Here is a 16,577-nt window from a genome sequence, read left to right as displayed (position 1 = left end):
TGCCTTGGAACTGAGAATTTCTCTGAGCAGCATTTTAAATGGAACACATTCCAGACTGGTTGTGTAATTAAGAAAATCTTCTCTAAGTCTGTGGTATGTGGTATATGAAACAGTATCTTGAGAACTCAGCTGGTTTGTCTCACATGCAGAAATTTATTTATTTGTTTATCTGTGTGTAGGGGCAGAGAGAAGAGTGAGGAACCAGAAGAAGAGAACATTAGGGGAAGGTTCTGGTTTTAGTCCTGCTGGGATAATGAGGGCACCCTTCCATGTGGTCAGGTCAGTAGGACAATCCCTGATGAAAACACAGTGGTGCATCTCCTAGAAAGAGGTGGGAAAATGCCACTCTGTTATTTCAGTTCCAGCAAGACAAATTATGTTGCTTAGTTCCAGGCTGACATGTAATGTGGTCTGGGGGAAATTGCTTTCACACCTCACCTGAAATCACCAGCCAAATGTGTAAGAAGTCCTGTTGTCAGAGCATCTGGCAACAAGGAATGTGGTACTGGTACCCAAACTAGAGTTTATTTAAAGTTGGAAACAACAGTAGGAAGTCTGGAAAATGTCCTTGCACAATTCAATTATAGTACTTTGTGAAGTCTGTCATAAATCTCTGCAGACCTAATTATGTGGACAGCTTTTCTTTAAATCCCACTCAAACCCACTTAATCCTTCTTTATGCCCAACAAAATTGGTTGGATGAGATACCACAGGCTATTTTGCAAATGGACTGAAGTTGTCTTGGAGAGTTTGTGGCTCAGTTCAGGCACTGGAAGCTGGACTCTGCAATGGTGGCACCAGTCAAGGGTGACAATGCCCTTCCTGTGTGCTGGAATTGCTCTGAAAATTTCTGTGTGTGAGCAAACCCATTTTGCACTCTGTCAGGATTTCTGAGGCTCCGGAACAGACCCACTGTGCTGCTCAGTATTTGTGTTTAATGTGTGAAAGGACTGCACTGGGGTGATCCTGAGCTGGCCTCTGAGCAGACATTTGCAGGCCAGCTTGCATCTGAAGGCATGAGCTGGTGTGACCTTATCACAGCCACCAGAAGGGAAAATAAGTTAAATCTGCCAAATTTAGAATCTAGATATTTGAAAACTGCCTCAACTCGGAGATGCAGCTGGTATTAATACAGAGGATTTGGTTTCAGCTGAGTGGAGAATTGTGTGTGAGTCCATGAATAATGTGTCTGGGGATTGTTAATTCGATAGGACTTGAGTTTAAAAAGGTTTTTATAAAGAGATATTAATTCCAACTCCCTTTGCTGTTTTCATGGTTATGTTTTTCTCATTTTTATGCGTTTGCCCTCTAACCAGCTGGAGAGATGTGTGCACCCCTGTTATCACTGAGTGAATGGAAATTGGCTGGGGCAGGCAAATTGCCCAGACAGAGTCTTGGAATCGACTTCAAAGTAGCAAAGTTGAGCCCTGTAATTGGAGTGTCAAGGCCCCTGAGGGTTTTCAAGATCCAACCTGTAAGTGCCATTAGGTAATTTATCTCAGTGGACATCCTTCTGCATATCCTGAATTTATTTACATCCTGCAAATTTCTATCACACAAATAAAATCTGTATTTATTACAATATTATGGCATAATCAAATCAGGCCTGGGGCTTTTATTCATTGTTTATGCACAGATTTTATTAGGAAGCTGCTTTTTCCTTATCTTTTCTAAGAAACTTTAGTTCAATGTTAAGTTCTGACTTCTTGGTCATTTATTGCTATGAGTACTGAAATCCTGTTTCCTGGTCTGTAAATGTGGTTTTGTATTAGCTCTTAAACTACTACAAGAGAGGGTACTACTGAGGAAAGTCCTCCCAGAGTATCCAGAGTATTGTGAGTCACGAATCAAAGAATGTAAAAATAGAGAAACTCCCAGGAGTAGAAAACACAACCATGAAAATCATACTGATATTGCTACAAACCAGCACCAAATCAAACACAGATTTACAGCTAGAACTGACTCTAGTTACAGATAATTAAGGAGCAAATTGTCCCACTGTACTGAGTCAGTTCCTTGCACACACAAGCACCCTTAGGAGGAAGGAATATGAAAGCAGAGATGGAGCTCTCTGGTGAAGGGAGAGTTTCATTTGACAGGATGGATCCTTATGGCTTCCTGCATGGAGAAAGAGTCTGCAAACTTTGTAGGGGCTGTGAATGACTGCAGTGGACACTGGACCTCAGACAGCTAAATCCTACCTTAATGAGTAAATCCCCAGATAACAGTAAAATTAATCTTCTCTTCTTCCTGAGCTGTTCTGCTGTGCCTGCAGATACCTGAGCTTGTTCACAGGACCTGTCCCCATCACCATGAGCAGGTGACACCACAAGGCTGACAGCATCAGAGGCCAGGAGAGTGCTGAAATCTGAAAGCTGAAGTGCAAGGTAGAACAAATGGAATTTATAATCCAAACATAGGATAGCAGTATAGATTTTGAGGTTCATTAAGTCTGAATATCACATTGAGACCTATGCCTGACATTAAATTTCTGCAAGAACTCCAGCCTGGTGATGATTCACAGGATCCCATTGTCAGGGCAGGAAGAACAACTGTTGCCAGATGAGCTGTTTTTTCAGGATATCATTACAACCAAGATGAGGCTTTCTATGCACAGAGCAGTTCCTTAAGACTAGAGATATCTTTTTCCTGGGGGAAGTGTAAGATTAAAGGGTTGCATAATTACCCACTTAGGAAACTGAAACTGTCATAAACTGACAAAAAACAAAGCCAAGAATAATTACTGCTTATAAATTTTGCAGGATAACAAACAAGACTTTAATTGATGCTTTTTTTAAGAGGCAAGATCTTTATAGATCTTATCATTATGAATTTGTGCTGATATATATATTTTAATAGGGAGCAAGGGCAGAAAACTGTCCCTAAATTAGAAAGTTGCAACCATCATTTAACTGTAAAACTTCTAGTTAGCAAAGTACTGAAGACCATCCTTAATTAGCAATCACTTTTACCACTGACTGTCTATTTCTGCTGGGGCATTTGTAGTTCAGTGAGAAAACTCAAAGCAGGATCTCTTTCAGGGTCAGTTTTTAAACCAGCTGTATTCAGTGCAGTGCAACTTGTTCTACAGAAGCACAGCCTAAAAGATGGAAAGCAGCTGAGAATCTTATCTGGGCAGGGGACAACTGCAGGCACCTCCATCAGATGTGACAGGAGACATTGTGTGCAGGTCTTTGAGTATAATAGCACAGGAAAGGAACCAAAAGGGCTTTCAGAGTTAGAGGAAGGAGTTAACATTCAACACTGTGAATCTGGCATTTGTATTTCGAGAGAAAGCTCAGTGAGACCAAGTATACAAAAGGCTGAAATGGGGAAGAATAGACTGCTGCCAACAGGCTTTCTTGCAAAGGTAAATAATAAAAAATAAAAGGTCAAAGCTTGGAGGTAAGAACAAGAACATACAGGATAAGCAACTGAAAGAATCTTTTTATAACCAGAGGCTCTTAGATGTGGAACAGACAGGGCAGTGATTCTGGAAGTGCAGTGAACAATTGCACACAGTGCTTTTTATGTTCTCTGCTCACCTAATTTTAAAATGGGGTCATATGCTAGAGTATGAGTGAAATACTTTGGAAGTAGAAACTTATGTGTGAAGATGTCTATGCTGTAAATCTGTGATAATTAAAGAATAAAAAAGTATTAATAAACTGGACAAAATAAATCCCAATGTTATAATTGTGCTATTACACCCAGACCAGAGCTGGCTGATGGACAGAGCCATCACCAGTCACAGCAGATGATTTAATAGTTCTTGGGGAGGAGATTATATGGCAAACAGAATGATCTGTGCTGGGTTTTGAATGAGCAGAGATGGATGAATAGAGAAAAGAATTAATCATATGTGTCTCTCTACATATGAAATTCTGATCTCTTGCCTGATGAGCTGCAGATGCAAAGAACTGCCTGAGTCCAGCAGTTTGTCCCAGAACATAAATGATCTTTACACAGCACAGCACAGGGCTGAGCTGGCCAGTGCTTTGTGCTTCAGGTCTGCTGGAAGCAAAGATGCACCACAATTCCCCACAAATCAGATAAATCCCCCACTTCTTTTCCCTCTTCTCCAAATGGCAGCTGTGAAGCAGGGATATTGGATGACCACGACACTCCCACAGACCCTGGTGTTTAATCAGCTTTCAGGAGGCATCTCTGGACCCTTCCTGCCAAAGAGGATCCCTGGAGCTGCCAGCTTTCACAGCTGCCTGTTGCAAAACCAAGCTCTAAGGGGACTCAGCCAGCCCAGAGGTTTATGCTGAGACATGGAGCATGTGAAACCACCTTTGGGATTTCTGGGTGCCCTGCTGTCTGGCAAAAGTATTTGAAGCCTTGATGCTTGGTTTAAGCCAACATCTCAGGGCTCTAAGGTTACCCCCTCTGCATCTGGGAGCTGCATTGCAGTTGAAACTTCTGATTTTTTTTGAAATGTAACATTTCCAGAAGTGCAAAGCTGGTCTGGATTCTCATGCACTGAAAGAAACAAGGGTCTTTGGACAGAATTCTTTCTGTACTGAATGCAATGTGTTATCCCCCAAATACTCTGAATGCCACTTCTCTGGCATTTTCCAGCAGACACAGTTTTGTCAGAAAGTTTGGGCTACCACTGCTTGCAGGGACAAAGCACATCTGGCCAGCTGTGAAGGAGCTGTGCTCCTTTGTCAGCCCAAAGTGCAGTTCATGGCTCTACATGCTAGACGCCCAAAATTTAAATGTGTTGCTCCATTCATGGAGAAGTATCAGTAAGGACTCAAAAATGATAACAGGCACAATAATAAGAAAAAACAAATCAGCTTCCTGCTAGAAGCAAAATTCAGCTATGTTATCTCCTGCATTCAGTGCCAGCAAAGGGATTCTGAGAACTTTTGCCATCTGAGCGTGACTGGAGCAGCACATCAGCTTTTTGCTCCTCCAGTAACAGCCTCTGCACACTCCTATTGCCTTTAGACATTGCTTTTCCACAGTGCTAAAACTTACCAGGTGTTTGTGCTGCCCACTGAGGCCAGATGAACCAGCAACACCATCCCAAATTTACTGAATTTGTGCCATCACCAACCTGTTCTTGGTGCTAGAGAAGAAATAGGAGAACAAATTGACAGGCAGAGGGAAGAGATTGCCATGAGGGGAAAGAGGAGATTACAGCATTTCTGAAAGAACCCCTGAAATGGCCTGTGGGCTGTATTCTGCAGCAGGATGAGGACATTCCTGGGATGTGTCCCAAAGCCAGACTGCTGCCAGTGTCCAAACCAAGTGAGGAATGCAGTGAAAGGAGTGTGAGATGTGCCCGCTGCCACTACAACCAGCTCACTGCCCCTTTTTTCCCTTTCCCCCAATCTACCCATCTGAAATTGCACAAGGCTGCAGCCTCTCAGGCAATGCAGGAACAAAACACATTGCAGCTGTTTGTATTGTATTTATATGGTAATTCCATCACAAAGCATTGAATAAATACAATGTGCCACACACATGCCAAATTCAGTAGTTGTTAGGATTCACAACAATAGAATGCTGCAGCAGGCTCGATTAGAAATAAGGAATTAAATGTAGTTTTTCCTGTACAGGTTAGTTATTGGCCACTGCATCCTGCACCAGAAGGATTAAATCAAACAGAAAAAAAATTAACTTTGAGGCAACAACAGAAGGTACAGTAAAAGGGCTGGCTGCAAGGCTAGCCTCCATTCATGCCTCCAGGTGACATGTTAGTGACCAACTATGAGAACAATCTGATTCTTTTCACATGAATATTTTTATCTGGAATATTTTGAACTATAACAATTTCATTTTTCTGCATTATGCAACTATTTAAATTTCCAAGCATGCTCCTTTGAAGAGGCACTAACTGGTTCTCTGTTCATCCATTTCTGACCTGTGCCTCCTGCTTACTTCTGCTTTGTCTCATCAACTAATAGTGGTCTTGAGAGTCTTGATTTTGATATGTGAAGTAGCATTAGGAGTTTACTTGCTGCAGTCTGCTCTATTAGCACTTAATGTATTTCAGTGAAACAGGATTAGCTTGAGAATTTCACTGAATTCCTTGAAAAAACCCCAAAAGTTCTGACCCAGATTTGGAGCAAAACTTATGCATTAACATTTTCTTACCAAGGATTAGTTTATTATTGGACAATTTAGGGGAGGGGAAGTAAGCTTCAAAGTGCTCAATTTAAGTCCAGTTCAGAACAATGACTTAAAATAATTTTTAACTGGAGCACCATCATTGGGTGGGCTGAAGAGCAGGTTTGCTGCTGGGTGGTTTCCACATCAGAGAGGTCTCACAGCTGGTCTGTGCCACCATCCTCTGAGGAACTTCAGCAGCCATGGTTGGACAGTCTCATTTAGGATGGCTCAGCCATGGCCAGGATGGAGAGGAGCAGTGCTAGGGAGCTGGGCCATTGCCCTGTGCTGCAGCTCTCCTCCTGCTGGGTCACTGGGGTGGCTCTGGAAGGTGTGACTGGGTTCCAGAGCAGAGGGCAAGAAAGAAGAGGCTCTGGAAGGTGTGACTGGGTTCCAGAGCAGCAGAGCCATAAAGAGGAGGATCCAGAGGGTCCTGCTGGAGCAGACCCTGCACTTGCTGTGGATCCCACCCTTGCAGCTCCTCCTGCAGCTGTTCTGGAGCTCAGCAGTGACAATGACATCGTTTGGTTCCACAGCAGAGATTTGGGGCCCTCTGTGTCACTGCCAGGCCTCCCCTTCTCTGGTTCACAGTGACAATGACAGCCTCAAGTGACAATTAAAGCACTAATGGCTGCTGAGCACAGGGAGCCTGTCCTGTGGGGCCACCACCAGTGACAGCAGCAGGGTCTGGGCTGGTAATTAATCACAGCATCCCTTCCCAATGGCTCTGAAACTACTGACACCAGGTGTGAGGTGTTCTCTCATTTCTCATTGTGTCAATTCTGGCTTCTTTTAATGTTTTCTTTGCACTTATTGACTTAATAGGCAATTTGGATTTTTGTTGCTTTTAAACACAGCTGGCCACTGTTCTATTTCTGGCTGCCACACTGAGGATGAAGTGTGATCATTAAGTTAATACCCAGTTTAACTATACCAGTCTGTGTCTAAATTGAACCAAAGTTATGCATTAATAACTTCAGGCTTACTTCTTCAGTCCCTCTCACTGTGTGTAATTGCTTGATAATTTTATTTCCCTATAGTAATTATTTTCATGCTATCTTTTTGTGAATACAGTAATATCATTTTACTTGTTTCTTTGTCACTGAAAATTATCCTGGAGATTGCAGAACAGACAAAATAGTTTAATCCTGTCACTGGCTGTGACTAATCTCAGTGTTGTCTCCATTTTTGCTTTATGAATTTTGTCCCATTACCAGGAAGAAGCTCAATATATGCTAAAAAAATAGTTGACTACTACATACCTGCTTTAAATAAAATAAAATGTTCATTCTTTCTTTTTTGAAAATGTGAGAGACTTCTGTGTGAAGCTGTTCTGAACCATGTCTCAGAGGTGTCATTGCTCACTGGGACAGAGTCAGAGCTTTACTTAAAGGCTCAATAATGTTAACATAATCTTCCCCAGTGGTTCACATCCCAGGAGCTCAAACCATTTTATGAAAAATAATTAATTATCCTTCAGCACAGCTGCTCCCAGGTGAGCCAGTTATCCTTGGTGTTAGAAGAGGAGCTGAGAGCCAGAGGTTGGTGTCTGTGGGGAGTGCTGGGGGCTGGGGTGGCAATTCCTGCCCTGGCCTCTCCAGGTGTCCTCACCTGTGCTCCATTCCAGGGTTCAGCCACATCTCCCAGCTTGCAGACAAGCTGTGAACTGAGATCTGATGGTTTCTGTGTTTATTTCCCTCCACTTTGAAGCTTCTGCTGCCTTGCTTGCATTTTTGAGTCTTTTGGAGACACTGCAGAATTTTGGGTCGGTTTCAAAGATCTTTTCTCTGGTTCAAGGACATGTTGAGTGGGATGTGAAGGAGAATCTCTGTTCTGCAAGGGGTCAGAGCAGACTTCTGCCTGTCACACTAATTCCCATGCTGCTTTAAGCGCATCACAAAAAGCTTGTTTGTTCCTGAATTGTTGAAATCAGAGGGTGGAGGCTGACCTCACGCAAGGAGTGACACCAGGGCACTTCAGCTAGAGCTGCAGAGTGCAAGTAAATTAGTTACCTTTTTTTCCCCCTGTTTTCTGAGCTCTTGAGAGCTAATTTTATAATATGTATGTGTAATTTATTTATGGTTTATATTCCTCTTTAGCAGTATTATTGGCTTTAATTCATGGTAGCATCAGAATAACTTCCCATCTCCTGCTTATATTTCTGGCAAGCAGTGAAAATGAGAGGTGGGCCTGTGAGAACCTCATGACATTTAGGCTACACATCAACTAAATATACTCCAACAAGCACAATGATTTCTAATAGGGAAATCCATCTTGTACAGGCAGCATTTCTGTGTGTACAAGACATCCTTACTTTACAGACCAGTTTTGCAATTTCAGTGTAAAAACAACTTCTGAAACATGGCTGTTCTGTCATGACAGACATTTCAAAATCTGTCTCACTTTTTTTTCTCAAGATTCTGTTATCTTGAAAAAAAAATGTTTTATTTTTGTTTCTCCACTTTCTTAATTAAGAAAGGAAGTCAAAACTTGCAGATAATACTAGCAGGGTAACTTTAAAAAAATTTAATCTATTTTTAAATACAAGGGAAATAGATTTTGTTTATATAGTATAGAATGTTTTTCCTTTGCCTCCATTTTGGGAGAACCATGAACTAAGCTCATACAGGAGCTGTTTCCTGAGATTTTGTAGTTTCAGTGCTACTCCAAGTTTTTGTCAGAAATTCTTCTCAGTTGTGCTTAGTCTGTCATGAGAGACTTCAGAATTTGTCTCCTCTTAATTAATTGAACAGCTTATTTTCTGATGCTTTTTGTCTGCTGTTTTCTGCATAATTATGCTGAGTGTGTTTTGACCTCTCTATTTTCCCCTTTTCAAATCAAATACAGCTGAAACAGGTTTTTTTTTCAGGAATATCTCTCCATTTGGGTACCAAGATATGCAGCCAACCTATTTTTCAGTGTCTAAATTCTTGTTTAACGTGAAGGCCAAGTATGATGAACCCTTGGAATGGGGTTTTCCAGAGGCCAAGCAGTTTCTTTTCCAAACCCATCTCATATAAATTGGTTGCTTTAGGTTCAGTCCATAGCCCTGTTTCTCTCTGGGTTACAGAGATAACACATCAATTATGGAGAAATAATCACAGAAGCACCCTGGCCTTACCAGCTGCCAAGTTATTACTGCAAAGTGCTTTTCCCTATTTTAATGCCCTTGCAGGATGAGCTCCTGCATCATTTCTGAGCCCATCCTTGGCTCCTCTTGGTGGGGCTGGGCTTTAGCTCCAGGGTGAGCAGCAGGGAGAGTTCTAGGGGTTAAATGTGGGGAATATCCATGGGTTTACGTTGCCTGCACCAAGGTAGGACTCTGCAGAGCTGCAGGTAATTGCTCTGAGAGGGTTTTGTGGCAGTGATATCAGTTCAGGAATGGTGGCTGTGGCTGTGGATGGGGTTGGGATTCCTCAGAGGGATGACTGAGCCTGACTAACAAAATGATTGTCACTTTGGCTTAGGGAGTATTTCACTTCTAAACTGTTACATTGCAAGTAATCAGAAAAAACAATAGAGAAAGCAGTCAGCACAGCATTCAGCTAGAGTATTTTTTACTGTTTGAATTAATTACTCCATAGTTAGGTAGCTCTGTTATTTAATTTACATTCCTGAAAAACACCATTAAGACAGTCTGACTGCCTTAATTCATTTTCTCTGCTTCCACACACAGATCAACTTGACATCATTTCAATGGCTGAAACAACAATGATGCCTGAGGAAATTGAGCTTGAGATGGCAAAGATCCAGAGACTTCGGGAAGTCTTAGTCAGAAGAGAATCAGAACTCAGGTTTATGTAAGTATCAATCCCTCTGGGAAAACACTATGCAAAATTAATCAAAATAGGAAAGAATGGTATTTAGAAGACTTTTATCTGCTTGACATTTTAAAAGGGAGAAAGATAAAGAGCATCCCAGTTAGGTGAGCACTTACAAAATGCCGTTGGGAAACGATTTTTGTAGTTGCAAAGGAAATTACTGCTTTTTTATTCAGCACCTTTTTTTATTCAGCACGATTTGCAGAATACATAAAATGGATCTCTTACTTACAAAAGGAAACTTTAGCAAAGTACCTGTCTCTGCAGCATCTTTTCCTACCTGATTTCAGTCCTTTGTGGCAAGGATATTTGTCTGAACAAAATATCAACAGGTAGGGGATTTGAAGCTTCCACAGTCTAACCTAGTCAGGCTTTATTCCTGCTTCATTAGTGGTCTTAGCTCATGTCACAAGAGAGCTGCACACTGTGCTCTGCCCTAATAGCAGCCAAGACTTGACATTTGTTAAATGGAAGCCATTAAGTTATGAACACAAAACACTTTCTGATATATCAAATTAAATAGCAATATTCCAAGAGGGATTTTCAAAATTGCCAAAAAGGTCAGGCGTAGGAGCCTCACTGTAGGTTTGTGAATATTAATTCAATTCTGATGGTGAAGGCAATAGGGTTAATATTCCTAAATCATCAGATTTAGAAGTGTATTATTTTGAAGTATCCTCAGTCTGTGAGTATCTGAGGTCAGAAACAAATGCCTTTGCTGACAGGCCAAGAACTTCAGTAGCTCTAAAACCTGCTGAGCTCAGACCCTTGGCATTAATGAAGCTTCAGTAGCCTGAAAAAACTCACTGGCTTTCTGCTTATGTTCAAGTACAGGGAGCTGGTACTTTGACCCTCACACTGGAGGTTAATTTTAGTGCCCTGATTGCATTGCCAGAAGCTGGAAGCCCCACCCCTCTGCAAACAGCACATCTTTGAATGTTATCCCAGAGACTTCTGCCAGAATCACTGCTTAGACACCTTTGGAGTAAGGACTGGTTATAGTGCCACTGACCTTTAGTAATGCCTTTGTGGTACAAATAAGGTGAACAGGAAAGCTTTTGTCACTCCTGCTCCTGGTAGTCAAGTCACTACTTGGTTATTGGTTTGTACATAAATTTAATCTGGAAGAAGCCTCATCATTGAACCCTGCACTTCTCTTGACATTTTCTCTATCGAACAAAGCACTGAAATAAACTGCCCCAGTGAATGAGAGCAATTGTTCTGTTTGTTCTGGTATCCAGTCTGCTCTTTTCATTTCCCCCATGCTCACACTCTTTACTCTGTATTGCCTGGCAGATGTTTGAGTAAGGGATTTAACACAGGAGAGCTGCTTATTGAAAAGGGAACAGAACTGGTGTTCACACTGTGCAGCTGCTCTCCTCCTGGGCCAGATCTCATGCTCTCACCCTGCCTGGAGCTGCCCAGAGCACTGCCAGCCTCTCCCTGGCACAGGCAGGGAAGCTCCTCTCAGCTCCAGCCTCCAGGAGGTTGGCCCAAGGTCCTGGCAGAGCAGGCAGGGGACAGAGGGGACCCCAGTTTCTGTCTTTTCTGAGCCATGGAGAGCCACAGACCCTCTCATTCCTTCAGCTGCAGCAGACCTAATGACCACTTTTCCAGGGATATTCACACAGCTTCCAGCCCAGCTGCTCCCGGCAGTGTGGCAAAGTGTTCTGACACTGCTCATTAATCCTTGAGGCATGTGGCAATGTGGCAATCCTTCATTCAGTGAATGCCACTGAATGAAATGGCCAGAGAGAAGCAGTGGTACCCAAATAATACAGCAGCACCTGCTCTTTCCTGCCTCTCATGCTGGGGATTTGCACTGACAGAAGGGCTTGGCTACATTTGTCTTCAATGACAAACATATTTTAATGACAAATGTATTTTAATGACCTGTTGCTGAGATTAACAGCACGTGTCATGGTTACCTCAGTGGTCCAAATTTTGTATCTGTTTCACTAAGCAAATTACGTAAACTCTAATTCATAGACATATTGTGGAAGACTTTATATGTAGCCATAATCTTTTTTTCGTTTGATTTCTGGAGTAATGAATTGCCAACATCCAAAGACCAGAAGTCTGTATGTAGGTCATGAATTTTAGTAACTGATTTCTTCTGACAGGACTGGATTCCCCTGGGAATGACCTGTCCAACCAACTACATGCAGCTGAGCCTCCTCAGCCAGGTTTAGGCAGGCTCAGCTTTGAACACTGCTAACAAGCAGCTCTACACCTACACTCAGAGCACAGAGTGCCAGGGCAGCTTTAATGAGAGCCACAGCTCTTTAGCTTTTGCATCTGCTTTAGCCTTTGCTTTAATTAGAGCAAAAGGATAAAACACACACTTAGTATTACAGAAACTGTGTGGTATGTTTGTATTCCCTTCTTTGCCTTTCTTGCTGTTAGCAACAGAATAGAAATTCTCTTGGGTTAAATTGGTATTTTTTCAATAGTTCTTATAAAAGCATGAACACAGTGAAAGGATTCTGTAGCACTTGCACATCCAGGCACAGCTCACATTTCCAGCTACATTTTTTTAAAATAATGGTTCTTTCTTCTCACTGTCTGTCTGATCTTTTTATTCACATGTAGCCAGATCCTAAAGCAGGAAGAGCAGACTGCAGCTGTGCTTAAAGAAAGCAGGGCTCTAAAGCTGTGCTCAGTGTCCCCAGCCCTCAGGGTCACAGCACACACAACCTGGCAGCTCTGCTTGCACACGCCAGCAGGTGCCACAGCTCTTCCCTGCATTTAAAAATACTCACTCAAGAATAAGACAACAAAACACTGATAAAAAATACCCCACCCTGTGTTTGAAATACTCAAGAATAAGAAAACAAAACACTGCTAAAAAATACCCCACCCTGTGTTTGAAATACTCACCCAAGAATAAGACAACAACACACCGCAAGCTAGGCCTGCTGCTGGTGGAAACCACAGCAAGCTCTTCCTCTGTCAGGTTTAACCCATGGAGGGAATAGGCTCTAAGGCTGCTAATGGAATTTGCTATTTTCCTTGAAGAAGATGCAAATGTGGCCATGAAATAAGGACATTGGGCAGAGAACTGCTCAAGTTTATCAGCCATTAAAACCCCTTAATAAACCCAATTGAAAAAGAGTCCAGCAAGGTCCAGATGCTCACGGACATGGAGTTGGGTTGCATATTTCACACTTCTGTGTGTGACCAAGGGAAAGCTGTTCCTGTGTGAGGTCCTCAGGAAGGTGAGGCTGTTTCTGGCAGTTCCTCAGCTGTGCTTTTTACAGCACCTGTCTCTTCACACAACACAGACTCTGCAGGAGGAGTCCTTGGCTGTACATGCAATCACAGAACAGCTCGGCTTGGAGGGGACCCACAGACTGGACATGTACTAGTACCCATTAAAATTACTTTAAAATTCAGAAGATACATTTATGAACTTGCTGCAATTTCACTGCCTCTCCATGCCAGGCCCACAAATGCTGTCCCCAGTCCCACAGAGCAGCACATCCTGGTTTTTAGTGACAGACCAAGGATTCACTCTCAGACAAGCACAGATATTTCTGTAGCCTGCCTATCACTAAAAAAAAAACTTCACCAAAATAGAGAAAAAACCATCTGTGAGAGCAGTGGGAACAGGTTTTACACTGTTTAAAAATGAAACAGCAAACAATTTTAAGTGAAGACCATAAATATCTGTACAGTTTCAATACATGTGATTTTCCACTCTTTTGTGCTACTTTGCAGTCTTTGTACACTCTCTTTCCTCTGCCTTGCAGAGAGAAGTGGAAGTTCCTTATTGGTGCACTAAACATAATGGAATCCTCATTTCAGTAATTAAAACTAAACCTTTTAAAGATGAAGTGTTGTCACACAAAGATACATTTAAAGAGTGTGACTTTCTGGAACTCTGAAGTGAAGCAAAAATATACACGACAGAAACTCTAACTGACATCTCTGTTTTTCAAAATGTAATAATTTTTATTGCAAAACACAGCTTTTTAAATTCTCCTGCATGAAACTCAATAAAATTAAATATGCGACAGCTTATTCTTAGCCTGAGCCCAGAAATTTTTTGATTTGAAAAGCAAGGAAAGCAGATGAACTCTTATCTACTTGCCATATACTATAGTGAAATATTCATCCTGTAGTGTATACTTTATAAGAGGTCAGTTTTCTGATAATCCTTTTCTTTTTATCAATAAAAAGAAACAAAGAAAGCAAAATGAGCTGAAGCAATGGACTAACAGGTCATGATGTTTCCCAAACCATTGTGCCAATTGCAAGTCAGGTATTAACCTTTGTAAATGTGTCCTTTGCTTTGCTCCTTATTTTTGTTTCCTCCTTGAAAACAAAGAAAGGAGGGCAGCTGAAAGCAGCTGTGCTCTTCATACCCAGGAAATCCACATCACTTCTAGCTGAATACCTGCTTGCTATGAAGAATTACCTGAAGTTTATAAGGAGACAATTTCCAGATTATAAAATCAAGCCTTCCTCAATTAGGTAATGCCACAATTTATATTGTACAATCATATTTTAGCTCAGGCAACCTCAGTCACAGCAGAGCAGATGCACTGTGCTTTGGTCTGTAATTACATTATCAAATGCTATTTTTGTCTCAGGACCCTGCCTTGCTTGGTGCCCAGGATGGACCTCCTCAGGATATGTGCAGGCTATGTAGGAATTGTGGCTGTTTGTAGCATCTCTCCTTCAGTGATACTGATACTATCAAATTTCATAAAATTATGCCAGGAGCTGTTGTGACTGTCTCCAGCCAGCCCAGGAAATGAAAATATACCTTGAAGCCATCAGATGCTATCTCCAGCTCTTCCTGGTTTGTTTTTGGAATAGCTGAGAGCTCAGCATATATAGATCTGAATGAGACAATATGTACAGACAAGCATCAGTTTACAGCCTGCCAGCATCCCCCTCCTTCACTTCTCAGGCTTCTCTCAGCTCCTTCCTGAAAACATTCTGGATAAAAAGAGTTTTGGGTCAAGCTGTGAATGTTCAATCTGTCTGTGCTGTTGAGGAAAGCAAACACACCACGTCAGAACATGCACACTCTCTCTTTCTTTCCAGTGCTCCTGTCCCACTTCCTTTATTTTCTTCTTTCCTGGTGAGATGACAGACCCAGGAGCTGAGGGAGCTGCTGGGGCAGCATCCTGTGTGTCACACATTTAATGTGTTGCTGCTGTGGATGTGTTTGGCTTCAGAAGCAGTTTAGGACTGCTGGGGGCATGGAAATCTGCTGGTTGTGAAATCTGACATTGTTGTAAAAATGGATGATGCATGTGTTAGCTCAGTTTAGCTGACAGGGACAGGCAGCAAACCCTCAGACCTCTATGTGATACAGAGCAGATAAAAACTGAACTTCAAAATCATTTGTAGTGCAAAGTTCATGCATTTTAAAATGCATGTTGGGACCCAGTAAATATTATTAGTAAAGGTGAGATCATCTCACCAACAGTTGCTCTGGAAAGAGATGGAATTCTTATAAAACAGCATCCACTGTCCTCATGAAACACAGCCTGTGGGAGATCTGCCAGTGCCTGCCACTGCTGGCTCTCCAGATGGAAAGCAAAGCCTGAAGCCAGCTTTATTGGATGACCTTGAACTAAAACTGTGCAAGTTGCTTCCACCTGTGATAGCTGTCTTGGGATGGCTATTTCTGCCATGCAGGTGGCACTGAATGGCAGTTTTTTAATGTGTAGGGAATAGAAGATATTAAACATAAAGCCCTATTAGGTTGCTTTAAGCAATTACTGAAAACATTTTACTCGTTAAACTTTTTTTTTAAATCTGTAAAAATGCTATAAATGCAGTGGTGTATTTGCTTAATGTCTGAGTGGTTATTGCATCTCTAAACTAATACTGTGAAGAGGCCAAATTCACCTCCACACTGGCTCAGAACTAAAGTTGTTCATTGTACACTCTCACTGCCCATTAGTAGACGACTCCCTCCTCTCCAAAGTGCTCATAACATCTACATCATCCAAATTCTGCATAGTTCTAGTCAGGATTTTAGACCATCTTACACTATTATGTTTATTTACTTGAAATCCCAGACCTTTTGTGTAGAAAAGTTTGCTGCAACTTGACTTTGCAATCCCACAGCTTCATCAGCTGACCAGAGTACATAATTTATCCCTAGTTTGGTTTTTTTTTTCTTGCTTCAAATCAGGCTTACTTTTTTTTACTTGTCTTTTTTAACCTTTATCCTTCTGGTTTGCAAACCCCATGAATCTCAGCTGTCCTGCTGTGGTATTGATGTATCCATTGCTGGGAGAAGCTGAGGTGGGACAGTCAGTAATGATCATTCTGGAGGGTATTGAGTAGAATGGTAGAATCTCAAACTTAGGGCAAATTCATGGGGAAAATGTAAACTCTGTGTTCCTTTGAAGAACAACAGGACATCCACAGAGATGAAGTCTCACCTTTATGTCAGTTCAGTATGCACAGCACATTTTATTTTAAATGCAGAATTATTTTATACATGTATATTATTTAAATATGCAGGTGGTATATACAGGTATATTATTTATACAGGTATATTATTTAAATATACAGGTACTTTAAATATAGAAAGGCCTCTCTGCTGATTGCCTGCCTTAATGCAACCCCTGCAAAGGGAAACAACCCCAAAGTACACAAGAACTG

The 16,577-nt window shown here is 41.7% G+C and overlaps 1 protein-coding gene across 3 annotated transcripts in view; it reads left to right on the top strand.

The window, feature by feature from the left end:
- Positions 1 to 16,577, top strand: part of BMERB1 (bMERB domain containing 1) — a 59,621-nt gene that overhangs the window by 26,150 nt on the left and 16,894 nt on the right. For all 3 annotated transcript variants that reach the window (XM_063171964.1, XM_063171962.1, XM_063171960.1), the window contains exon 2: positions 9,800 to 9,923. In XM_063171964.1, the coding sequence (XP_063028034.1) occupies positions 9,800 to 9,923 (124 nt within the window). The remainder of the gene's footprint in view (positions 1 to 9,799; positions 9,924 to 16,577) is intronic.

The sequence above is a fragment of the Melospiza melodia genome, chromosome 18, assembly GCF_035770615.1.
Source record: "Melospiza melodia melodia isolate bMelMel2 chromosome 18, bMelMel2.pri, whole genome shotgun sequence".
Taxonomy (NCBI): Eukaryota; Metazoa; Chordata; class Aves; order Passeriformes; family Passerellidae; genus Melospiza; species Melospiza melodia.
This window is presented reverse-complemented; position numbering and strand designations above follow the sequence as displayed.